General features: G+C 48.2%; 1 protein-coding gene across 2 annotated transcripts in view; it reads left to right on the top strand.

Moving 5' to 3' along the window:
- Positions 1-13,439, top strand: part of DNAH1 (dynein axonemal heavy chain 1) — an 87,845-nt gene that overhangs the window by 48,650 nt on the left and 25,756 nt on the right. For both annotated transcript variants that reach the window (XR_004646371.1, XM_034774979.1), the window contains exons 35-45: positions 541-732; positions 2,651-2,818; positions 4,980-5,171; positions 5,714-5,845; positions 6,648-6,773; positions 8,164-8,283; positions 9,766-9,915; positions 10,263-10,423; positions 11,397-11,622; positions 11,724-11,919; positions 13,146-13,297. Coding sequence is in view for 1 of the 2 variants with exons in the window: in XM_034774979.1 (XP_034630870.1) it covers positions 541-732; positions 2,651-2,818; positions 4,980-5,171; positions 5,714-5,845; positions 6,648-6,773; positions 8,164-8,283; positions 9,766-9,915; positions 10,263-10,423; positions 11,397-11,622; positions 11,724-11,919; positions 13,146-13,297 (1,815 nt within the window). In the remaining variant the exon portion in view is untranslated. The remainder of the gene's footprint in view (positions 1-540; positions 733-2,650; positions 2,819-4,979; positions 5,172-5,713; positions 5,846-6,647; positions 6,774-8,163; positions 8,284-9,765; positions 9,916-10,262; positions 10,424-11,396; positions 11,623-11,723; positions 11,920-13,145; positions 13,298-13,439) is intronic.

The raw sequence follows: 13,439 nt of genomic DNA, 5'->3' as shown, positions 1-13,439 counted from the left end.
TAAAGTTCACCATCATGGGGGAAATGGTGTCTGGCAATCTGAACAGAGAACTTGGTGTTTCCCTGGATGTGGTTCCTGGCTGTGCCACTGACTGACTCTGTGGCCTTGGGCAAGTTTCTCCACCCCTCTACATGCACTGTATGGAAGGTTGTGGTAAGAAATTCCACTTTGGATAGTATATGACAATAATACAGGATTCAGTCCCCTTCCTGTGTCAAAAGCTGGGCTGGGCAAACTGGTGTTCCTTAGTGCTAGGGGAATGAGTTACATCTCCACATTGGTGCCATGAAGGGACCCTCACCACCCCGGCAAAGAAGACCCTTCTTCAAACACAGGGACCATATAAACAGAGACCACTTTTTTAGGCCTACACACAAGGAGACAGAGTTAAAGCTCCTAGTGCTTAATTGCTCAGTCCTTATGGGGCATCAGCACCATCTATTTTTGACATGCAATAGTTGCCAATATGCAGTGCAGAAAATCAGGTTAAGGGCTGTGTTGACCAACTCCCCGTCTTACAGGGACACTTATTTTTTCTAGGTGCGAGCTATGCAGAGACCTCCCCTTGGGGTGAAGATGGTGATTGAAGCTGTCTGTATTATGAAAGGAATCAAGCCCAAGAAAGTGGCTGGAGACAAGCCAGGCTCTAAGGTGGATGACTACTGGGAGCCGGGCAAGGGCCTTCTTCAGGACCCAGGGAAGTTCCTGGAAAGCCTATTTAAATTTGATAAGGTAAGTAATGGCAGACAGCAGAGGGATGGTCATGTAATTGGAACTCAAGGATCTGTCCACCCTTGAGTGCCCCAAAAGTGAGAGGGGATGTGCTAGGCCTACAGGTAATGAGCTGATGTTATGGGTGATGGTATTATGCCAGAAACAGATAATTGGAGCCAACTTTCAGCCCAGAAGCCATTAAGGGCAGTACATTTTAAGGAGTGTGAAGGGGATGCTAGGGCACATGGCCTAGGGGATTCACTTTTGCTAGATAATCAGTGGTTCTTGCATGGTTTTGTTGTTTGATCACCTTGGGCAACAAGAAATTATTAAAGACATAATAGATGTCCCCCTTCTGATTCTCTCCTTGCCTTGCTTAGGAGCAGCGTTGGAGCATACACAACTGCAGTTTTAGAAAGGTGGTTCCCTAGTCTTGCACAAGGAGATTGTAGCAATGCAGGACTCACCCTGCAGCACCTCCTGCAGGTCATCCAGGGAATTAGCTTGTCCAGCCTTTGGGGCACCCTCTGCAGGCCAATGTCCTGCTTGTTGCTGGCCCCTATGTCCCTCCCAGACCCCAGTGCCCCTTTAGCTTGGGTGCTGCCTCCTGGCAGTACCCCTACTCCCTGGGCTCCCCTCCCAGGGGAATCCCCACCCTCTATCCCCACCTTGCCTCAGTGTTCACTGCCAGTCCTCATCTAGCCCCAGCACACTGGGGCAGACTGCAGTCTATAAACCACTAATTATCAGCAAGGGGGGTTTGAACCTGCTGCCTCTGCCTACCCCCAGGCTGCACCCCCAGTACCTATTTAGCCTTAGACAAGGCCTGCAGCATGGGGGTTTTCCAAGCAGGAGTTCCCCAGCTCCCTTGCCCTATTCCCCAGCACTGCTCTACTCTAGTACCTTTCAGTTCCCAGACAGCCAAGTCTTCCCCTCTCTACCACTAGAGAGGGACTACCTGTGCGCCTGGCTCACAGCCTTTTATATGGCCAGCTGTGCCTGATTGGGGCGAGGCCAGGCTGTGGCTGCTTCCCCACTCAGTCCAGCTTTTCCCCTGCCACAGCCCTCTTCCGGGGCTGTTTTTTTTAGCCCTTCAGGACAGGAGCAGGGGACCACCCCGCTACAGAGATGAACAAGGAGCCATCGTGCCTCTGTGCTGCAACAATTTATTTTGTAAGCATAACTGTCCAGCCCAGAACCCAGTGGCTGCAGTGCTTGGGAAGTCTGGGCTCACAAGCAGTCTTGGACCTCTCACTACATAGCGAGTAGAGCTGAGATTCCATAGCTTTCTTGGGGTCTAGCAAGAGGATGATTATCTGCTCACTACCCCCAGGTTTCTGGTTAGCTGGTTCAATCAGCACCAGTGACATAATAGGAGTCCATGTGTTCCCTCTCCTGGTGGGAGGATAACTGTAGCACTTGCTGTGGTCTGGCAGGAATGAGGGAGTTAGAGGCTGAAGAAAGGTCAGTGAGGACTGTGTCTGAGGATACGGGAGATGCTTGCAGCCCTGTTTGAACTGGCCTGCATTTAGTACCCGACATAGCAAGGAAAGACATTCACTTACAGGGCTTGTGACTGGGACTAGGATAACACAAAGATAAAGAGAAACACAATTATTTTAGCCAGATTTTCCTGTTCTACAAAAACCTGCTTAATCACAAGATTATTTTTCTGCAGCCACAAAGACTACCAGAGGGAATGAATAAACAGAGACCGATTCACCTTCATCCAAATAATAAGTGAGGGAAGGGCACTAGCATGGAAAGAGGGGCAGCACACAGACTGTTTCACACAACAGCAGCATGGGATTTCACACTGTCATGCTCATAGCACTCTAAGCCCTTCACTCTCTCACTGCGAGATCTCCCACTGGCCCCCTAATGCTCTCAGCCCTTTGCTCACCATCTCTCACCGCCCCTCCATCATTCCTTTCAGGACAATATTGCAGATTCAGTAATTAAAGCCATCCAGCCGTATATTGACAACGAGGAGTTTCAACCAGCAGCCATAGCCAAAGTGTCCAAAGCCTGCACCTCCATCTGCCAGTGGGTGCGTGCCATGCACAAATACCACTTTGTGGCCAAAGGAGTGGAACCAAAGCGGGTAAGAGCATTGCTTGTGTGTGACACACTGGGGTACATGGCACCTGGTGAGCCTGGAATAAGGGCTTGCCTACATTTACAGTGCTGTACCCCTGCAGCTGTGCTGCTGTATAGTGTAGTGAAGATGCTACATATGCTGATGGGTGGAGGTACTCCACCTCCCTGAGAGGCCGTAGCTGTGTTGACAGGAGAAGTCCTCTGATCCACATAGCGCTGTCTACACCAGCGTTTAGGTCAGTAAATCTGCATTGCTCAGGGATGTGGCTTTTCCATTAAAGTGAATGGGACTTACAGCCCTTCCTGGTGGGAGTAGTGAAAACTGCCAGCCACATGGGAGAGACCAAAGAGTATTTAAAAATGAACAGAACAAAGAGTCTGAGCCCAAGCGCAGGGAACCAGGTATGAAATGTTAGCCCAGAACAGGCCTTTTGGAGGAATATAGCAATCCCAGCAAAATCCCTTATCCCAAACATCCCCAAAACTAATACTTTGACCAGTGCAAACTGTATTTAGAGGAGCTCCCCATATCCCACTTGTATTTTAACTTAATGCTCTCTACTGGGGGTGGGGGGCAGGGAGGAAGGGGAATGCAACCTGGGCCAGCTCCTCAGCTGGGTGTCAATCAACATGGCTCCACTGAAGTCAAAGCAGTGCTGATTTACACCCACTGAGGAGCTAGCCCCTGAATCCTGCTTTACTACTTGGCTTGTGGGCTGCAGTAGCCATCTGGAGACTGAGCAGGTAGTTGGATGTGAATTGAAAAAAAGTTATAAAATCATCGCATCGCCGCACAAATCTACTCCTCCATCCTCCTGTGATGGCAGCGAAGAACACCAGCGATCTTTCATTTGCTTGTCAAAATAATTACACGCCTAGGCCAGCTAGATAGTTTGCAAGGTTACTCCAGAAACTTTTCCCCCCCATCCCAAGTTCCACCCCTTTGGAGGTTGTCAAGCAGTGATCCAAGAGTGTCTAAGCTGGATCCTCAGCTGGTGTAGCTCTGCATAGCTCTGATTTACAGCAGCTGAGGAGCTGGCCCATGTCTCCCTTTAGCTGTAAGAACCAGCTGGTGGCTTTTTTCAGGGGTAAAGAGTTGATGTGGGTTTAAACTATTGCATTTTATGATTAAGTGTTTGGTGGCGAGGCAGACATTGCTCTGTGCCCACAGAGGGCCTACCTTCCCCTCCTCAGCACATGCACTCTAGAAGGGGGTAAGGGCACAGGGCCCTTGTGTGATGCGGGGGAAAGTTTAGATGCCGTACTTGTCGCTGGATTTTTTGTACAGAAGGTAAAATGTAAGTTTGCGGTTTAGAGACAATTGTGTTCTAGGGGGTTAAACTTTCATTCTAATCCTGGCTCAGACAGCAATTCTTTTGTGAGCTTGGGCAAGTCACCATGTATCTGCTTCAGTTTCCCTATATATCAAGGGGCGATAATACTCACCTGTCTCTAGGGGAGTTTGAGGAGTGATTAGTTGATATTTGTGTAGTGTTTTGAACATGGAAAGTGCTACCGTTGTATTATTATTATTTTAGTTCCTGTGGAACACTATCATTTTCAAGCACCTTATTGCACTTGGAGAGGTCTTGGTGCTGTGTTTCCTGGTTAGAGCTCCCCAAACGTCCATTTGTCACCATTGTGTATAGTCTGTTTTCTCTGCAGAGTCAGGATTTGTGTGTGTGGGGGGGGGAATAACAGTAAATAACAGTGCTTAACTCACATCTGTGGCTGCTACTACTAACAGCAAATCAGGTTCCTAGCAGCCAGTGGTTAATCTTGATAGACCTGACCCTGAAAGATATTGGGCCCCCAGCTCTGTCCCCCAGTGGTTTCAGAGACACCTGGGAATGCTCAGCATCTTTGAACCTCAGGCTGTTTATTTGGGTGCCTAAACACTAAAGTAGGTTCTTAATGTTAAACACCCTATTAGCCCAAGTAGCTTGGCCAAGGCAGTGATGAATTAAGCTATGGGTTGGATAAGCCAAGGCCCACAGTACCTTGGAGATGGGAAAGCAGTAGCATTCAGGGGTGGGGGTGCTGAATTCTGACTGCATAGCATGAATAGCCTAGGTAGTTTCTCATGAATATAGTCCAGCTCTAAGCCCTCTCCCTTGGTGGTGGAAGTCTGATCTGGAGTTCCAATGCATCTTCTCTTTTCACAGCAAGCTTTGCGGGAGGCAGAAGAGGACCTGCAGGTCACTCAGAAGATCCTTGATGAAGCCAAGGACCGCCTGAGAGAAGTGGAGGATGGTATTGCCACCCTGCAGGCCAAGTACAGGAGCTGCATCGCCAAGAAGGAGGAACTGGAGCTGAAGTGTGAGCTGTGTGAGCAGAGGCTGGGCCGGGCTGACAAGGTGAAGGATGGAGCCAAATTCCGACATCAATTCCATGGCAAACATGCTTTTGGCATATTCCTTACTAGTAATGAGACATGCTGCTTGGGGGCTCATGGGGCTAACAATAAAAGTCTCATCTCTACATGCTGCTTCTAATGGCATTTTCTGCCACACAGCTCATACCAGTAACAGGATAGACCCACTGGGCCAGATCCTGGCCCCAGCTGTGACAACACAAAGGAGTTAGGAAGCTGGTTTAAACACCCAGCTGCCGATTGCTCTGGTGTGGGAGAATCCCTGGGTGACAAAGCTGTCTTCCCCCATTCCAGTCCCAGCCCCAGTGTGGAGGGTGTGCCTGAGATAGGCCAGGGGCATGACAAGAGCGTCACTAAGCCCTGGCAATATGCAGTGCCTGGGGGGCCATTGTGGCTGATCATAGTTTAAAAGAGTCATTGGAGCTGTGGCACAGCTAAGGCACCCCTCATAGGGATGTGGGCCATAGGAATGGGGTTGTGCTATGAGAAAGCTGGCTGGTGATCTGGTGTGTGTGGTTGTTCCAGTTAATTAATGGCCTGGCAGATGAGAAGGTGCGCTGGCAGGACACAGTCCAGAACCTGGATTATATGATCAACAATATCGCAGGAGATGTGCTGATTTCAGCTGGCTTCGTGGCATACCTGGGCCCTTTCACAGTAAGCAGATCACTGTAGCTCTTTCTTTGAAGGAGCTGAGTACAGCTTTCCATCTCTCTTAATCCCAGGGTCTAGAATTCAGCCTCTCTTCTTTGTTGGTAGATCAGTTTCCAAAAGCTGAAGGGAAAAGCAGATCACTGGGACAAATTCAGCTCTCAATGATGGGGTAGGGATAGCTCAGTGGTTTGAGCATTGGCCTGCTAAACCCAGGGTTGTGAGTTCAATCCTTGAGGGGGCCATTTTGGGATCTGGGGCAAAAGTCTGTCTGGGGATTGGGTCTGCTTTGAGCAGGGGTTTGGACTAGATGACCTCCTGAGGTCCCTTCCAACCCTGGTATTCTATGATTCTATGCCAAGGCAGTTGCATTGAAGTTGAAGAGATTGTGCTAGTGTTACAGCACAGAACTCGGTCTGGTGCCCAAGAACTGTCAGGCTCACTACAGTTATCCAATTCAGCTAGTAATCGGACTGCCTGTGGGGTTCCCAAAACCATATTCTCTATGTTTGGCCCTTAAAGAGGGAAGATTTCTGGCCCTTAAAGAGGGAAGAAGGTCTGGCCCTTAAAGAGGTGAAGGATGTCACCAGCAAGTCTAAACCCTGTAGAGGCTGTGCCATGGAGCACGCGTGCAGCAACCAGGCAAATGGACCTCAAGTTTCCCCCTGGTCTGTTAAAGAGGTTAGGCTGAGCCATGGAGCTGGATTTGAACATGAACAAAAGTCAGAGGGTTGATTTTAAAAGCAAATCACCCCAATGCATAGTTCACACTAGTGTCTAGCTGATGGAGCATTGCTTCCCTTGGCAGGGCCAATACCGCACAGCACTATGTGAGGACTGGCTAAAGAAACTGGAGGAACACGATGTCCCGCACACCAGGGAGCCAAACTTGATAAGCACTCTGGGAGACCCAGTGAAAATCAGATCATGGCAGGTATGTGGTGGACAAGAGCATTAATGCAAACTGATGTGTTGCATGATGCTAATCCATTCTGTGCAATGAAAACCAAAGGACAATGCCAGGGACAACGCAAAGAGTTTGGATAGCAGGAGCAGCCAGTTCCCTGGCACAAGTGACCAAGGGAGAGATCCCAGAAAGGAGCAACCTGTACAGCTACCAAAAGCACAGGAGCATCCCAGCAAGTGATCCAGCAGGAGCAGCCAAAGGCCAGTTATGTAGGGCACTGATAAGAACAGCACAACAGTAACTAACACCATACTGTCTGACTGCTTGTACTGATAGCAAATATCTGGAAGAGGTTCCTCTCCCCAGGCAGACCTAGTATAATGAAAGGAAGAATCATCCCAGTCTTGGTCTGTGAATTAGCTGCACCGTGTAATGGGTTGCCTGTCTAGAACCATATGGATTCCCACCTATGCTACAGATTTCCCTGTGTTATAACATTGTAGTGCCCTGGCCACGTTCAAACAGCTTTGACTCTGTGGAGGAGACCAAGCCATGTAACCACATATTATGGAATAAAGCTAAAGCCCTGGACCCAAATCCTGAGCTGTTCGCAGCAAGGCCAGTGCAAAAGTGACTTTAAGCCACATTTAATCTTGGCATCAGCCAGCTGCCAGGCTAGCTCCTGGCACGTATCAGAGCAGCAGGAGGGCCATTCTACACTAAATGCCCATGCCATCAAGAAGCTGTTCTCGTTGACAAGATAGTGACATAGGAATGTATAGGCCATGTCCCTTCTCCTTGGCTCCCCACCTCATGCTCTACATCACCCAAAGATCCCCCTTCACAATGGGAATCCTCAAGAGGCTGGTTATGGTGATTTTAGAGCTGTTTTGAGCAGTGTAAAGGAACTTTATTGTGGTGGAGGACCTGGCCCTGGTCTCTGCACGTCTGTAACACAGCTCTGTGTCATGGCATGGTTCCCTCCACAAAAGCAAGACCAGATCCTGTTTAAACACTGCTAGTGCTAGCAAGACTCTAACGCAGCTTCCCTAATAGTGAGGAGAGGGCTTTTTGGTGAGAGTGATGTGTTAGAACCATGCTTGGGGAATCTAGCCTAAAAATGGTTTGGATAGCACATTTCTCAAGAGAAGAATTACTGTCCTCCCTGGTCAGAGAAGCACTGTTAGAACCTTGCTAGCTGCAACGGTGTTTTAGTGTGGCTGTAGTTGGCCAGGTTCTGATTCCAGAGTGTATAAGATCCATGTGAGTTACTCAGATGTGTGTATCAGACGTTAATGTGCTGCGAGATGGATAGCTCTGCAATTTATCAAACACTGAACTGTGGCAGGAAAGAATGCCTATGTTGTAAGACACAGTTGCTGTTAGACATCTGATGTGCTTTTTCGGCTGTGATCAGATTGCCGGCTTGCCTAATGATACCCTGTCTGTGGAGAATGGAGTAATAACACAGTTTTCACAGCGCTGGACTCACTTCATAGACCCCCAGGGACAAGCCAACAAATGGATCAAGAACTTGGTAAGGGCTTCTACCACTCTTGACAAGTGGTAGCCAAGTTTGCTGGGATCCTTCCATTGTTCTAGCCTCAGGGTCAGAAGATTCCCAATGGTTCCTTCTATTTTTTTCCCTCCCTCTCTCTTCCTTTCCTTCCTTTTACAATAGACTCTGTTTGGAGCTGTGTATAGAGAGGCCTTAAATCCCTTGAGGATGGGATTTTCATAGGAAAGGGACAAGGAAAAAATCCAGCCCACCACTGCAAAGCCTCACCCACCCCAGAGTCAGGCAGAATAGATGGGCTTCGCAGTTTGCCTTAAAGGTCCACAGATTCAGGTTACTTTCACTAAGGTGGGAGAAGAGTCCAGGGCCCTCACTGAGCACTCCTGTTGTTTTATACCAAGGGGGCTCCAGCCTGAGACCGTTTCCTGACCATAACTGTGGCAGGATAGCTCAGGGAGGAGAGAGGAAGTCTCCCTTGCGGGCTTTGAGAGGCAGTGTGGCCTAGTGACTAATGTACTGGACTGGGATGCAGGAGACCTGGCCTGTTGGGTGTCTTTGAGCAACTCACTTTAACCGCTCTGTGCCTCAGTTTCCCCCATCCGTAAAGTGGAAATAATGATACTGCCTCTTGTGTAAAGTGCTTTAAGATCTACCGATGAAAAGTGTATAAGAGCTAGGTATTATTATTAGAACCAAACCACTCACCATGTCTTGTGTTCGCCTGCTGGGACGCAGTTTGTTCTATATGGTCTGCCTCCAGACTGCTGTACATGCAGAGTGTTTCCAGAGAGAGCCGCTGGTGCTTTAAAGTGGTGGAGTTGGGGGGAGGGGATTTAGCAACTTTCCTTACTGCTGCTGCTGCTTCTCTACTCCCTGGATGCTTCTGTAGTCCCACCTGACTGCTGCTGCCTTGCAGGCTAGTCAGAGGCAGATCTTTGAGCCCTTAAGCACTGAAGGGCAAGGGATTCCACTAAAGTTGCAGCTATGAAAGTAGGAAGTCAGGAAATGCAAAACATACCCATATTACCTTGGCCACATTGCAGTTAGTAGGCATTTGCTACAAGGTCCTGATAGGTAACACAGATGAAGCCTTTGTACTTTTTTTTTTTTTTTGTATTTGCAATCTTAATGTTGCAGTAGCACAGTTATTTGTTTAGGCCTGGTCTACACATGGGGGGTGAGCTAAGTCGGTCTAAGTTACTCAACTTCAGCTATGAAAATAGCGTAGCTGAAGTCGAAGTACTTAGAGCTACTTACTGCGGTGTCTTCACTGCAGTAGGTTAACTGCTGTCGCTCCCCTGTCTTCTCGCGCTGTGGAGAGTCGACGGGAGAGCACTCAGTGGTCGATTTATCACATCTTCACTAGACATGATAAATCAACCCCCGGTGGATCGATCACTCTGCTGTAAGTGTAGACATGCCCTAAAGTGCATAAGCAGTTTGGCTCCCCTGCTTTGCCCATCCCTACACTCTAGACTCCCCTCTCACCATCTTGTCCTTCAGGAGAAGGAGAATGGTTTGGAGGTGGCTAAGCTGAGCGACCGGGACTTTCTGCGCAGCTTGGAGAACTCCATTCGCTTCGGGAAGCCGTTCCTGCTGGAGAACGTAGGGGAGGAACTGGATCCGGCTCTCGAGCCCGTCTTGCTGAAACAGGTTCTTCCCTGCTGTTTGTCTGACGAGATGAGCAGGAAGGCTGGTTGGCCTGGAGCTGGGGTGGAGTGGGCTCTCCAGCACTGGCATGAAGAACGGCTTTGTCCTCCCTTAGTAAAGATGTGTCTAGTAAGGTTGAGATTTTGGATGCAAAGAATTTAGATGCTCAGTACAAATTAATGGAAATTGTGCCTCTAAATCTCCTAAATAGCTTTGAAAATCTTTATCTAGCCAGCCTGCAATGGAGCCAGATTAATAATGGAACTCTCTCTTTGGCAGGCTCTCAACACATCTATGTTTTTTAAATGTAGAAATTCCGACTTGTGTTGTCCGTGTCCCTCTTTTTACAGACTTATAAACAGCAAGGCAGCACGGTATTGAAGCTAGGCGATACAGTTATTCCATACCATGAGGACTTCAAGATGTACATCACCACCAATCTGCCCAATCCCCACTACACGCCAGAGATCTCCACCAAGCTCACGCTGATTAACTTCACCCTCTCACCCAGGTAACTGGTCACCCCTTTGTACCAGTAGCCACTGAACAGTTGCAAATATTGGCCACTCTCCTGCTCCTGAGCTATTGAAAGCAAACTCAACATGGAGTGAGTAAGGATGCTCCTGTGCTTAGGGTGCGAACCTGGAATTCTGGAGATCTGGGTTCAATTTCCTGCCCTGCCACAGACTTCCTGACCTTGGGCAAGTGACTTAGGGGCAGGTCTACACTACAGGGCTAAGTTGACCTAAGATACGCAACTTCAGCTATGTGAATAACATAGCTGGAGTCGACGTACCTTAGGTCAACCTATTGCAGTGTCTACACCATGGTGGGTTGATGGGATAAACTCTCCCATTGATTTACCTTATGCTTCTCATTCCAGTGGCATACCGGAGTCGATGGGAGAGCGATTGGTGATCGATTTAGCGGGTCTTCACTAGACCCACTAAATCGACCCCTGGTGGATCGATTGCTGTGCAAAGTGGAGACAAGCCCTTAGTTCCTCTGTGGCTCATGAAGATAATAGCCTTTCTCTGCCACACTGGGGTTTTGTGAGGTACTCGGGGATTATAGTGATGGGGGCCATGTACGTACCATAGATAGTTGCACCATGTGGCTCCAGAAGAGATGGGACATTTAGTTCAGTGGTTCTCAACCATGTGTACGCAGAGGTCTTCCAGGGGGTACATCAACTCATCTAGATATTGGCCTAGTTTTACAACAGGCTACATAAAAAGCACTAGCAAAGTCAGTACAAACTAAAATTTCATACAATGACTTGTTTGTACTGCTCTATATACTATACACTGAAATTATTTTATAATTATATGGTAACAAGGAGAACGTAGCAATTTTTCAGTAATAGTGTGCTGTGACACTTTTGTATTTTTGTCTGATTGTGTAAGCAAGTAGTTTTTAAGTAAGGTGAAACTTGGGGGTATGCTCCAACATCCCAGCGATAACATCCAAGGGTTTTGTTACAGTGGCTTGGAAGACCAGTTGCTGGGACAAGTGGTAGCTGAGGAGCGACCGGACTTAGAAGAGGCCAAGAACCAGCTGATCATTAGCAACGCCAAGATGCGACAAGAGCTGAAGGAGATAGAGGATCAGATCCTCTATCGGCTAAGCTCCTCCGAAGGAAATCCTGTCGATGACTTGGAGCTCATCAAAGTGCTGGAGGCATCCAAGCTAAAAGCAGGGGAAATCCAGGTAAGTGACTGATTCACAGGCACAGACACCCAGCCCTGGTCAGTTTAATCCTTTACAGAAACATGAAATGTGCAGCTGTGATCCTCTGAATGGTCCCACAGGCCAAAGTGAAGATAGCCGAGCAGACAGAAAAAGACATCGACATCACTCGTCTGGAGTACGTGCCTGTAGCTGTCCGCACTCAGATCCTTTACTTCTGCGTCTCTGACCTGTCCAACGTTGACCCCATGTATCAGTATTCGCTCGAGTGGTTTCTTAACATCTTCTTGTCCGGAATCACAAACTCCGAGAGAGCAGGTACCTCTGAAGGGTTAGGGTGCTTGCTGTGAAAACGTGATCATTGCACTACTTTGCTCAACACCTGGGGGCAAATTCAGCCCTAGTGCAAGTGTGAGACTTAGATCTGGCATAGGCAGGTTTAGTGGAGTTGCTGCAACTCCACTAAACCTGTTTATGCCAGATCTAAGTCTGGCCCTAGTTGTTTACTGCCAGAGCTGCTTGAATGTGGTCTCATTGCCGTCAAGCTTGAATGTTCCTTCTTTTTTGAGACACACACAGCTGTAATTCAAGATGAGACATGGAGGCATCCTACATCAGCTAGCTTGGCATTGCCAGCATGAGAGAATTTTCTCTGTCTGGAAGCATCTTTCTCCTCCAATGGTTCTCTTCTGAAGGCCCAAATTATTACCTGGTACAAAACAGGGATAAAGAGCTTGTCCTTACCAGTGAGTGTCTCTGCTCCTTCATTTGGGGATTGCTTTTTCCTTGCAGTAAATTTTATTAAGCCCTTCGAGTGCCTCTCAGAGCCTAACATCTACCAGTTCTCTCATTCCAATATCCATCAACATGAAGTCATCAGCATGACTTTCTGAGGAGCGAGACAAAGCTCAGAGGAGCTCTGATCCACTCTCTGACAGCATTTTTCCCTGCCTCTGGGCCACCAGGCCAGTCCCATGCAAAGATGTTTAATTGCTGGTCAGACTGCTGCTGTTAATTAGAAATACTGAATTTCATGGATCAGGGCATTTAAAATACTGGCAGCACACAGTAACCTTGAAACTGATGCAAGGGTAAATTCATCTCCCTCAGCCACTGCCACTTTGCTGACATCCCAGGAAGAGCACAGATATCCTGGCCAGATGCATGTGCCAAGATGTAAACAGGGGGCGTAGTTCATTAACATACCACAGCAATATTCTATGCACCTGCAATTAACAGTAATATCGTAAGTATATTTATAATGGGCCACATCAGGAGGTTCTTATCAGTGTTTGCCTGAGTCAGTGCCTTCAGGTTTGGATACCCCACTCCTTATGAAGGAGCAAACTTCCCTGAGCCAGATCTGAAGGAAGCTGAGATTGACAGCACGAAGGGGCTAAGAGGGATGTGAGCTCCCTGCATAGTTTACACTCATACACTGAAACATACCCAGAGCCCAGCTGGCAAAGGGCCGTGTCAGTACCAAGTGTGGGTCCTTTCTCCTCCACTCTCAGCATTGCTGTTCTGTGCCTGGTTCTTTTCAGACACCCTGAAGAAGCGGATAGTGAACATAAACAAGTACCTCACCTTCAGTCTCTACAGCAATGTGTGCCGCAGTCTCTTTGAGAAGCACAAGCTCATGTTTGCCTTTCTGCTGTGTGTCCGGATCATGATGAATGAAGGGAAAATCAACATGGTGAGTAAACAACAAACTCCCTCATCTGTTTAAATGAGAGGATATCCTGGGACAGCCAAAGTCCAGACTGCTCCTACTCTTGAAACTGGGAGCCAGCGTACTTTGTCTGTACAGATGGTTCTCCACCAGGGTCTGATGATTT

The sequence above is a fragment of the Trachemys scripta genome, chromosome 7 (genome assembly GCF_013100865.1).
Source record: "Trachemys scripta elegans isolate TJP31775 chromosome 7, CAS_Tse_1.0, whole genome shotgun sequence".
NCBI classification, from domain to species: domain Eukaryota; kingdom Metazoa; phylum Chordata; order Testudines; family Emydidae; genus Trachemys; species Trachemys scripta.
The sequence above is the reverse complement of the archived record's forward strand: the minus strand, read 5'-3'. Positions and strand labels throughout refer to the sequence as shown.